At 34.8% G+C, this 13,327-nt stretch overlaps 1 protein-coding gene across 1 annotated transcript in view; it reads left to right on the top strand.

Moving 5' to 3' along the window:
- Positions 1 to 12,494, top strand: part of LOC138714643 (protein takeout-like) — a 55,108-nt gene extending 42,614 nt beyond the window's left edge. Inside the window, exons 5-6 of the mRNA XM_069846692.1 lie at positions 3,547 to 3,699; positions 10,891 to 12,494. Of these exons, the coding sequence (XP_069702793.1) occupies positions 3,547 to 3,699; positions 10,891 to 11,042 (305 nt within the window). The 3' untranslated portion in view covers positions 11,043 to 12,494. The remainder of the gene's footprint in view (positions 1 to 3,546; positions 3,700 to 10,890) is intronic.
- Positions 12,495 to 13,327: the final 833 nt, after the last annotated feature.

Here is a 13,327-nt window from a genome sequence, read left to right as displayed (position 1 = left end):
ATCAAACACGAATGTTCCCTGGATCAAATGTCCTATTTTAATTATGTAATTACTTTATATTTATTTCTAACGGGTGCAGCGGAGCGCACGTGTACGGCTAGTAATTAATAAAAACAAATAAGTGTGTCGCGATATCGTGGGCGTTTAGTAAAGTGAGTCGTCAGTCAAAAAATACTGAGAACCATTGCTTAATAGAATTGAATGCCTGTCTTCATAGTAAAAGAAACTAATTTCCTAATTTCCATATTAACAGACTGTACCGAACGCGCGTGGAGACTTCGCGTTGCAAATCATGTTGCGTATCACACTTTTTATCCAGTGTTATTTATCTCAGTATTTTTCTTATCAGTGAATTGGAAAAGCATCTGACAGAAAGTGGCCTATACGGATTCTGTTGTGCGTTTCACTGAGACACATTTTAATTAATCCCATTCCGAGGCTTATTGTGTGGTTTCGTAACAAGCCGCTTTTTACGGTGATGGGCTGTTAGGCCATTCGCCCAACCCCCAAGCTGGAGGACTATCCTTTATCGACAAAGTATATATATTTTTTTATCTGGTTATTTAACGACGCTGTATCAACTACGAGGTTATTTAGCGTCGATGAGATTGGTGATAGTGAGATGATATTTGGCGAGATGAAGCCGAGGATTCGCTAGATATTACCTGACATTTGCCTTACGATTGGGGAAAACGTCGGAAAAAAACCCAACCAGGTAATCAGCCCAAACGAGAATCGAACCCGCGCCCGAGCGCAACTCCGGAGCGGTAGGCAAGCGCCTTAGCCAACAGAGCTACGCCGGTGGCTGACAAAGTGTATGATTATGTCTCATGACCAGAATATTGTACGAAATGGAGATATAAAAATTGGAAATTCATCCTTCGAAGTGGTGGACAAATTCAAATATCTTGGAGCAACAGTAACAAATATAAATGACACTCGGGAGGAAATTAAACGCAGAATAAATATGGGAAATGCCCTTTATTATTCGGTTGAGAAGCTTTTTTCAGCTTGCTATCAAAAAATCTGAAAGTTAGAATTTATAAAACAGTTATATTGCCGGTTGTTCTGTATGGTTGTGAAACTTGGACTTTCACTGTGAGAGAGGAACAGAGGTTAAGGGTGTCTGAGAAGAAGATTCTTAGGAAAATATTTGGGGCTAAGAGGGATGAAGTTACAGGAGAATGGAGAAAGTTGCACAACGCAGAACTGCACGCATTGTATTCTTCACCTGACATAATTAGGAACATTAAATCCAGACGTTTGAGATGGGCAGGGCATGTAACACGTATGGGCGAATCCAGAAATGCATATAGAGTGTTAGTTGGGAGGCCGGAGGGAATAAGACCTTTGGGGAGGCCGAGACGTAGGTGGGAGGATAATATTAAAATGGATTTGAGGGAGTTGGGATATGATGGTAGAGACTGGATTAATCTTGCTCAGGATAGGGACCAATGGCGGGCTTATGTGAGGGCGGCAATGAACCTGAGGGTTCCTTAAAAGCCATAAGTAAGTAAATAAGTATCTTTCTATCTGAAATTCAGTACAGACACAATAAGCACAAGGGACTAAAGTGTTCACGACTCATTTAACTAGTATCCACTCATTTCTGTGTGTTTGCTGGTAATTCATAATATCGTTTCTAAATCGGGCAGTAACCAGTATGAGGGTTCCTTCACGTTATAATTTGACGAGGAAGATAGATTCAACATTGGACCCGTAGTGGTTTTCTGATTCACCTCCACTTCAATAGAGAACTATAATTATTTCTTCCCTTTTGATCTCATCCACGAACACTTCCAGATTCAAAGTTTCAAATTGTCATGTGTAGCCATATTAGTAGTTGTTTCTTTTTTTTTTACATTAAAAGCATCAGATATAAAACTATTACTTCTAACGAAAATAGACGATTACTTGAGGTTTCGTGAAACTGTACATGATGGAAAGCAATTACCGTATTTACTAAAAGATAAGGATTCCGTTATGTATGAACATGAATATACAGTGTGTCCAAAAAGTCATGGTGGGGTTTCAGAGGATTATATTTCTTGAATGAATGGAGATAGAAATGTAATATTGGTGTCAGATGAAAATAAAACTCTCAAAGTGTTTCCTCTGTAAGTTTGAGACACTGAAGGAAATAAAAGGCGGTAACAATCGAATAAATGTTATGATCAAGAAAATGCACTTTGTACAATATTACAATTTCTTTAGATATTGGATAGGTAAACGAGAGGAGAGTTCCTATCAGATTATAGTAGAAATGTCTATATATTGCCACAAAACGAATCTCAAGTTACGATACTCTATACTTATGTTGCCAGTCCGGAAAATTTGAAGTCACCAACTCGCTTCTTCCTTCAGAGTAGTATCCTCCCTTGCTGTCGAACTTCCGAGTGACTGTAACTTATAATTTAGCTATCTAAGAAGATTCTGTTTTCCCCTCTCTTCGCTTACCTGTATACCTGTGCTACTACGACGTAACGGATATGAAAGGAATGTGCATTGAAAAAGATGGCATTGATGAATATGAGCCGATCTAGCTGACTGAGTCGGCATACACGGCTCAACATTAGAAGTAATTCTTTATGCTCGACCATGCCGAAATGTAGTAATTATACACCTGGTCGCAGCCCTTTAATGGACGTCATTAAAGTACACCTATTCATTAAAGTTCAGGTGTTCCACCAATCAGAAAATACCATTGTAGCAATATGAAAGCGCAAGTATCGATTATTCTCGGATATGCAATCGAAAGACAACTAGCGAAACGTCACGGAAGCTGGAAATCCAATACTGTCGCAGAAGGTTGTGTTGAAGAATCGATCCAAAATAAAATTGAAATCTCAAATACAATATTAAACTCAGTCGAAAAAAACAACACACAAATTAACATCAATTCACCGTCATCTTCCAGCCTTTCACAAAGCACATTCCCGCAAATTCATGTCACCAATTGCACAATAAATCACCTAAATTTGAAATAAAGTCAGTTCTGTTACTATAATAGTTAGCGTTAATTGTAAATAATATTCAAATAAATTAAATTTGTCATCTAGTTTTTCAATGTCTAATTTAATTTCAATGTTATATCAAGATTAATGTTTATTTTACTCTCTAGATTATATCAAGGTCAATGTGGACATTTGTTTTGTCGGAAAAAATCAATACTTTCGCGTCTGCGCACATCTCACAATTTACGAGATATTGCACAAGGTCAGTTCCGCTCCTCAGTTAGATAAGAATAACATGAATACTTATGAATAATTTCAAGTTAGAAATATGGCGAGCATAGAAAGTCGTATGAAACTTGACTATAATGGTAATTAAGACGCTCGTATGAAAATTATGAAACTCGCTTGCGCTCGTTTCATAAACATACTCGCGTCTTAATTACTACCATTATAGGCTCGTTGCATAATGTACTATTATAAGTGAAGTAAGAAATTTAAAAAAAAAACGCCTAATAAAGCATGACTACAAACAATTTTATTTATTTGTCTCTGACTTGTAGTTGATGTCTGATATTTAATTTTCTTTGTATAGCTGGCATGAACGCAACAATTAACCTGGAAAGCAAAATTGAAACCAAGAACGGCAAAGGCTACTGGAACGTCGACAAGTTAGTACTCGTTATCAAGGAAATGGACAACTTCCAAATTAACTTCGAGAACCTCTTCAACGGCGACAAGGCTCTTGGTGAGTACCAGTTCAATTATGACAACATAATAGAAGGAGCAAGCTACTATATCCAAATTTAAACCTGAGAGTATAGAAAAACAAGGAGACGCCAGCCGCATAAGCTAGAAATAATGGAATCAAAGAGATGGACTAAATTACCCATAGTTCACCTCTTTTACGGCGTGTTAATCAGCATCTTCTGTCACCTTTGTTGGCCATCTTACACTTTTCTTCCTTTCTGTACACTTTGTTGCTCTAAATTTATCTACCAGATTAATGGCATTTCTACGAAAATATTCCGTAATGATATAATCAGGAAATTGTGAAAAAAAAAAAAGAAAAACTGTTGTTCACTTTCGGTTATATTGTAATTCCAGTTACCTACAAACAGTAAAACAAAACTCTTGTTTAAATAATGCTTTTAAGTCCCGCACCATATTATAGGGTACCGTACTTTCGGTAACTCTAATCTTCACTTGTTCTCGGTCCACACAGATAAATTCAGTTATGCTACACACCATACTGGTGTGAAAATAAACTTCAATAATATAAGCTTTTTCTTCTATAGAAAATGAACATATTTCTGAAACACACTGTACTCTGTACTGTTTATTTCACTGCTAGCAACAGCGGCCGTAAGTTTGTGTGACTGATGTTAGCAAGGACATTAGTGAAAGGGGTGGGAGTCAAGTACATTTAGAAACGCAGGTACAATAAAAATTGAAGTAAAAATAAAATGATGTCCCTGTATATATATATATATATATATATATATATATATATATATATATATATATATAACAAAGACAACAACAAATACGCAGACATCATATATTGGCACAGATACGTAGAGGACATAATAATAATAATAATAATAATAATAATAATAATAATAATAATAATAATAATAATAATGTTTTATTTTCGCTGGCAGAGTTAAGGCCATAAGGCCTTCTCTTCCACTCAACCAGCCTTAATCAATACAATACATAAATTTAAATTACAAATATTTTCATTACACTCACTTAAAAGGTTCTCCAGCAATAATCTTCACTACACATTTATTTAAATTTAGATAAATCTATAAGGTAAAGTAGTAACTTAATTTATGAGCTAATTTAATTCACTGAATTATAATTAATTTAATATTTGAGATAGCTAGTAAAATGATGAAAATTAATTTAATATAAGCTTACTAGGACTATGTTACAGGGAGAATATATATATATATATATATATTTCTATTTCTATAATGAGAATATTAATGTAATTGCCATTAGAGGTTTTGTAAATCTATTTAGAGAAATTAAAGATAATAATAATAATAAGAATGGACAGATGTTAGTTTCATTATAAGTAACAAATATTAATCAGCAATTCATCTGTTAAGTAAGAATTTATGTAATTTTGACCTAAATGAAGCTATTGTCCAACAACCCCTTATATCACTTCCAATTTCTAGCAACTGAAACTGTATAGGATGAAGAATATAAAGATGTCTTGTGGTAGGGTATAATGAGTAAATTGTTATAATGAGATCTTGTACTTAGCTGATGATATGCGGATAAATTTTGAAAACGAGAAGCCAAATATATTGGGGTAGCTACAAAGGAAACAAAAGACAGATTACAAACCTGTATCAACACATAAACAAAATATTCCCAAAACTAGAAATTGAAAACAACAAATCCATAAATTTTCTAGACATCACAATAACAAAAGTCCACAACAAACACATTCATATTCGGACCTATTTTCGGTCATCTTCAGAACTGGTCGTTGTTGGTCTTGGCGCCTTTTGTTTCCTGTGTGGGTGCGTTCGTAGTGTAGAGTCAAAGAGTGTATGTGTTTTGAAATTGAGCTGTGTGTTGAGAATATCGTTGGGGTGTGTCTGTATATTTCGTATTGTTCTAGTGTGTTGAGTTTCTGGCTTTTTGGTTGGATGTGCAGTATTTCCATGTCTGTGTTGATGTCTCTGTGGGTGTGGTTAGCATTTGTGATGTGTTCTGCATATGTGGAGGTGTTTTGTAATTGTGTTATGGCTGTAATGTGTTCTTTGTAACGTGTTTGAAACGATCTTCCTGTCTGTCCTATGTAGAAGTTGTTGCAGGTGTTACGTTTGAGTTTGTATACGCCTGTGTGGTTGTATTTGTTTGTTTGTGTTGTTTGTGTGTTGAGATGTCTTTGTAGAGTGTTATTTGTTCTGTATGCGATGTTGTAGTTTAATTTCTTGAATGAGGTTGCAATTTTGCGTGTGTTTTTGTTTTCGTATGTTAGTGTGATATTTTTTTGTGTTCTTGTGTTTGTGTTGTATTCTTATGTTTTTTCATAATCTATAGAAAACTCACAACAACAGCAACAACAACAACACACATATACAACACCTCCAATTATCCAACACAACACAAACAAGCTGCATTCCGAACAATGGTACACAGACTACTCAACATACCAATGAACCATCAAGACTACAAGGGAGAGCTAAACACAATCAAATACATAGCACAAGAAAACGGATACAACCGCAACATAATAGACAACATAATAAGAAAGACAAAACATAATCACAAAAAACATAATAATACAACACAAACAGTCCACCCCTGTGGAGTAACGGTCAGCGCGTCTGGCAGCGAAACCAGGCGGCCCGGGTTCGAATCCCGGTTGGGGCAAGTCACCTGGTTGAGGTTTTTTCCGGGGTTTTCCCTCAACCCAATAAGAGCAAATGCTGGGTAATTTTCGGTGCTGGACCCCGGACTCATTTCACCGGCATTATCACCTTCATTTTATTCAGACGCTAAATAACCTAGATGTTGATACAGCGTCGTAAACTAACCCAATAAAATAAACAACACAAACACAAGAACACAAAAAATACATCACACTAACATACGAAAACAAAAACACACACAAGACTGCAACCTCATTCAAGAAATTAAATTACAACATCGAATACAGAACAAATCATACTCTACGAAAACATATCAACACACAAACAACACAAACAAACAAATACAACCACACAGGAGTATACACACTCAAATGTAATACCTGCAACACAAAACTAGTGCTTTTCATTTGTCGTGACAAATTTACCAATACAGATTCATGCAATAGTAATGACTGTATTTTTTACTTATTTATTAATTTGTAGGTAGTAAAACAGTAATTTTAGCTTTATGCAAAAGGCCCCTGTTTGATTCTGGACGACTCATTTGAAATATAATCTTATTTTGTGGATTTTGCTTGTTCTATTAGTTCGATTAATTCGTAAAATAGTTCTAACAAATACAACTACTACTGTAATTTTGAACTTCTCTAGATAAGACTCGTGGCATTACGATGCGTGATAATAACACTAAACCTAGACTAAGCCACCTTGACAAGAAAGGAAGGAACCAAAAATGTTAAACTAAGCTGATTTCAGACTCAAGTTCCTGTCTGACCAGTTCTGAGCCTAAAACCTGAGCTAGAGAAGCTACTTGGTAGAAACAGAGAAACGATAGGTCGTTAAAAAAGAGGAGACAGCCCACAAATTTCTCTGCTAAAGAAATACAGTAGAACCTCTATTATCCGTGGTAATGAAGGGGATGGACTGAACGGTTAATCGAAAAAATCGGATAATCCGTACCATAAAAGATTTTCATAAATTAGTTGCATAATATTTCGGCCTACAATTTCGTAATTTTCTTTATGCTCGACCATGCCGAAATGTAGTAATTATACACCTGGTAGACCTTTAATGCATGTCATTAAAATATAACTACTCATTAAAGGTCAGGTCTTTCAGCCAATGACGACTCAGGTTACAACTGTTCAGCCAATTACAGGTCAGCTTTCTACCGTTATAAAACCGCAAGTATCGATTATTCTCGGATATGCAATCGAAAGAGAATTAGCGAAAAGTCACGGAGGCTGGAAATCCAATACTGTCGCAGAAGGTTATGTTCTGTTACTATAATAATTAGCGTTAATTGTAAATAATATTCAAATAAATTCAATTTGTCATCTCGTTTTTCAATGTCTAATTTAATTTCAATGTTATCTCTGTAGGTCCTTATGGCCTAGCAAGGTCAATGTGGACATCTGTTCCTCGGAAAAAATCAATACTTTCGCGTCTGCGCACATCTCACAACATACGGGACATTGCTAAAAAATTAATAATAATAATATCAAGTTAGAAATATGGTCGAGCATAAAAAGTCGTATGAAACTCGCCTATAATGGTAATTAAGAAGCTCGTATGAAAATTATGAAACTCGCTTGCGCTCGTTTCATAAATATCCGTACTCACTTCTTAATTACCTTCATTATAGGCTCGTTGCATAATGTACTATTGTGGTCTTGTATTTAACGTGCTATGTACTGGATCAGATGTTCATTAAGGGCCGTATTCATAGACATTTTTAGCGCGGGCTTCCGGTGGATGATCAGCGTTTTTTGTATTCATAAACCAGTGTTAGCGATAGGATATGATTTGAATTCTGTACTAGTAACCAGTGGATAGCCGGGGCTAGCTTAGTACGCTCGTAGCGCGTGCTGCGAAATGTCTATGAATAGCACCCTTATTGTCGACTACGGGTTCTTAAGATCCAAGGGTTGATGGTTGATGATTGTCTATGGAAAGATAAGAATAGTAGAAGTCTCATGTTGCATATTTATATACTTCGTGCACCTTATTCTTGCTTTTTTTTTATTATTATTATTAAATCACGTACAGCTGTAACGTCTATCTGATGCTTTTCCAGTTCACTGCGGGCTAAAGCAGAGAGATGCATTGTCACCTCTACTTTTTAACTTTGCTCTAGAATATGCCATTAGGAAAGTTCAGGATAACACAGAGGCTTTGGAATTGAACGGGTTACATCAGCTGCTTGTCTATGCGGATGACGTGAATATGTTAGGAGAAAATCCACAAACGATTAGGGAAAACACGGAAATTCTACTTGAAGCAAGTAAAGCGATAGGGTTGGAAGTAAATCCCGAAAAGACGAAGTATATGATTATGTCTCGTGACCAGAATATCGTACGAAATAGAAATATAAAAATTGGAGATTTATCCTTCGAAGAGGTGGAAAACTTCAATTATATTGGAGCAACAGTAATAAATATAAATGACACTCGGGAGGAAATTAAACGCACAATAAATATGGGAAATGTCTGTTATCATTCGGTTGAGAAGCTTTTGTCATCTAGTCTGCTGTCAAAAAATCTGAAAGTTAGAATTTATAAAACAGTTATATTACCGGTTGTTCTGTATGGTTGTGAAACTTGGACTCTCACTTTGAGAGAGGAACAGAGATTAAGGGTGTTTGAGAATAAGGTTCTTAGGAAAATATTTGGGGCTAAGAGGGATGAAGTTACAGGAGAATGGAGAAAGTTACACAACGCAGAGTTGCACGCATTGTATTCTTCACCTGACATGGTTAGGAACATTAAATCCAGATGCTTGAGATGGGCGGGACATGTAGCACGTATGGGTGATTCCAGAAATGCATATAGAGTGTTAGTTGGGAGGCCGGACGGAAAAAGACCTTTGGGGAGACCGAGACGTAGATGGGAGGATAATATTAAAATGGATTTGAGGGAGTTGGGATATGATGGTAGAGACTGGATTAATCTTGCTCAGGATAGGGATCAATGGCGGGCTTATGTGAGGGCGGCAATGAACCTCCGGGTTCCTTAAAAGCCAATAAGTAAGTAAGTACAGTTGTAACGCCAATCTCCTACTCTGAAGCAACATTAACCACAGTTTCTCCTTTCCCAAATCTCTCAATTATTTGTAATTTTTCTCTAGAATTAACACAACGTTTTCTTTTGACAACTGTGGAAGACATTTTGCTTTGAAGTTACACAGTATGGCCACTCGAATAGTAAGGATAAGGACTGAATGGTACACGGGTTTGTGGAAGTTCTTGGGGTAATTTATTTGAAAACAGGTAGGTAGTAGTGACTATTTTATAAGTAGACTAACTATTTCTGTTGCCAACAGCGAAGCATTCCTATTATATACTGTGTAAGCGTAAAGGCTTGTAATAAAACTCTGTAGATAAACTACGTAGAAACATAATGTACAGTACCTACTTCATAATTTTTTCTCAAGAAAAAAAGGGAACTAAAAAAGAAGTAGGATAATCCGACAATCGGTTAATGGGGTGACGGATAATTGGTGTTCTACTGTAGTATCTATTGAATTTAATTTGATATAAGGCTACTTTATTTTACATCACTATCTTCTATATAAAATAAAATCGTTAAAATATGTGATCCCATAAGCTTGTCAGCAATAGTAATATACGTTACAAGAGCGATATGTTGACGTTTTCATGGTCGAGGAAAAGATTGAAAAAGCGAAACGTAGTTGAGCTTTTTTAATTTCCGAGAACATGAAAACCAACATACCGCTCGTGTATCGTACATTATTTTGTGCGAAGATCGTTTATTACATACCTGAAAGACGAATTTCTAATTAGTTGCAATGAAATCTCCATGTTGGTTTCTGTTTAATGACGCCAACTTCGGAAAACCAAAATATCTTTCTTTAACATTGTTGCTGTAAAATGTTTTCTGTGTTTACTATACTCCAGCAGGCCGTGATATACGTCTGTCTTTTTTTTTTCCCTAGTCTATAAATGCGAACTTAAAACAAACGGTAAGGTTATGTAATGATTTATTTTTCATTTTAATATTTTTACAATATTATTTATATAACATATTGCAGTAATAACATCGGCATCTGGAATCTCGTTGATTTTTTCACGGCTTCCTTAATGTTACTTGTATCAGGAATGCAATAAGTTTCGTGAAGTAGTAGACTTTACTTAATTTTTGCAAATATTTAAAAACAATAATTAACATTGCAATTTAGGTGAAATTGCAGTGGTAAGTTTCCAATTTATAATTATTACTATGTTAAACGTCTCTAAAAATAATATGTTAAAAGCCTAAAGCAGTAAAATGAATGTCGCGCTTAAGCGGTAAGAAGAGGGAAATTGTTGTGTGTGTTACGTTGGGAATACTGAATGTGGTATTTCACACTTACCGCGTATTGGTTCTGTGCGGAAAGCAAGCAAATACGCACTATCTCGCACAAAATTCTTTGAACGAAGTCTGATAAGTCTGGGAAAAAAATTCAGTGACTTGTGAATTATGAAAAGTTATCACGTATACAATGTAAAATAAAAAATAATGAGGTTATTGTGTTCACAGGCGACAACACTAACAAGATCCTCAACGAAAACTGGAGAGACTTCTGGAAAGAGTTGAAGCCAGCTTTCGAGGAGACTTTCGGACAAGTGTTCCTGCACCTGTCGAGGCTGATCTTCAGTAAGGTTCCACTCAACGATATATTCCTGGAGTGAATGTGAACAACAATAAGTCAAGCAGTATTATTTATTATTGTTGCATATCATTGCCGCAATTCGAGTAAAAGCCATTTGATGTGAAGAGAAAATCATTATGTAACACTTTCAAAGTTTAGCCATTGGGCACAAACTCAACCAAATGTGTGTAGGAATAAAGTAGCAGCGAAAAGCGGCCAGAAAATGTTTTCACAAAGTGTGTTACTGTACTGCAGAAACCACTTCATAATTTTATATCGTGCTGTATGATGAATATTCTAATAACTTAAGAGGAGATAATGGTTTTAATGTGGTGGAAAACCAGTGAATTAAAAAAGTCCTTCAAGTACACTTTGATATCCGATATATTCCGAAGTGATATAGTGTTGAAAGTTGTGTAATCAAGATGTATGTTATATTAAATATTATTCAATACACGTTCATGCCCTTGTCAGCTGCTGCCACGTTATTTTTAAAGTTCAGGTGTACAGGGTTTTGAACGGGGAAGGATGGTTAGATATGTTGAAAAACCAGTAAATTTTGCAATAAAAAATTGCTTTAAAATAATGTCTGCGATGTGAGAAACATATTACATAACATTTTGTGCTCATTTGTGAACTTTTTGACTAATGTCAAGCTATTTTTAAGCTCTGATGCACAAATTCTTCTAAATGAAACTGAACTTCGATTTTAATTTTCCGTAACATTATTTTTTTTTTACTTTATTCTCATACAAAAAGTTATATTACCTTCGGAACTATTAATGTTTTATGCACACATTCTTTACTTTATAACAGAAATTTGTTATTTTGTTGCATTTGAAAAATATATCTCCATATTTCTATAAAAGTGCCTCTAAAATTAATTCTTAAAATGTAATTTTTTTATCTTAAAATTATGAAATCGAATATCAAGATTGTGCTGCAGATATTTTAAGGGGAGTGTGTACTTCCATATGTAACAATGTTCAATTCCTCAAATTTAGGTACACATTTCTCAGAAGTCATAAAAGATACAAATGTAGAAAAAAGAGGGCATATGTATCATACCTTTATGTATACAATCGGTTAAATAAATTTAAAATTCCACTGAGCAGTTAGCAAAAAAAAAAAAAAATCATTGATAACATTTCTTGTATTAAGAATTAGGCTGCTGCAAATTATATTTTATTTTTGCTGAAGATAGAAATAAACTTATTTTTTTTAACATACTGTGTAAAATGCCATCACATTAATATTGTATATTAATTTCGGCCTTCTGAGTACAACACTTTCTGAGAAAAGAGCACCAATGTCACAAAAGTAAGAAAGTGCAAAAAAAATGGTGTCGAAGTTTTCATATCTTGAAATGTTAAATTCCTCAATTTTTGCTGCACTTTTCTCAGAAGTGATAAGAGATACAAATGTATGAAAGGGTATATGTAACACACCTTTATGTATACAACCGGTTCAATAAATTTAAAATTCCACTCAACGATTGCCAAGAAAAAAGTTTTCATTGATAACACTTTTTGCATTAAGAATTACTACAACATTTTTGATGAAGATAGGGCTAAAAGCTGATAATTGGAATAAATAAAGTCATATTATCATTTTATACATATTAAACTACCGAAAAACGATCAAAACCAAAATTTCATTTTTTTTTTTGTCAAAATTCGGTGTACAGACTCACTTCAAAAACGTACTTTTGAAGTAAAATGCCACATAAATTTTCAATTTATCTTAGAAAAAAAGCTGAGATATATCAATTTTTGTGAATTACTGTATCCTACTAATTTTTTTTCAACATTTTAGCCCCAAAAATGTTTTTCAAAAACTAATCTCGAATTTAAGTTGTTGCAGCAATTATATTCTACACATAGAAAATTAAAAATGTTGTTGTTGTTTTCTAATGCCAGGCGTTTGACAATAAAGTCATTTGACCTCTTGCACTCCAATATTTTTCAAAGATATTATCATGACCAGCCACTGAAGCACAGATTTTGAGGTGTTCCGAATCCATTTCTTGGTTTGAGTTGCACAATGGACAGTTAGGGGACTGATATATTCCTATTCTATGCAGGTGTTTGGCCAAACAATCATGGCCTGTTGCCAATCTAAATGCAGCTACAGACGATTTTCGTGGTAAATCGGGAATTAACTGTGGATTTTGATGCAGAGAGTTCCATTTTTTCCCTTGGGATGAGTTATCAAATTTTGTTTGTTGAAGTCTAAATATGTAGATTTAATAAATCTCTTCACAGAGTAATACGTAGATTTAGTAACAGGTCTGTAAGTAGCAGTGCTGCCCTTCTTTGCTAAAGC

The sequence above is a fragment of the Periplaneta americana genome, chromosome 15, assembly GCF_040183065.1.
Source record: "Periplaneta americana isolate PAMFEO1 chromosome 15, P.americana_PAMFEO1_priV1, whole genome shotgun sequence".
Classification (NCBI taxonomy): Eukaryota; Metazoa; Arthropoda; class Insecta; order Blattodea; family Blattidae; genus Periplaneta; species Periplaneta americana.
The sequence above is the reverse complement of the archived record's forward strand: the minus strand, read 5'-3'. Positions and strand labels throughout refer to the sequence as shown.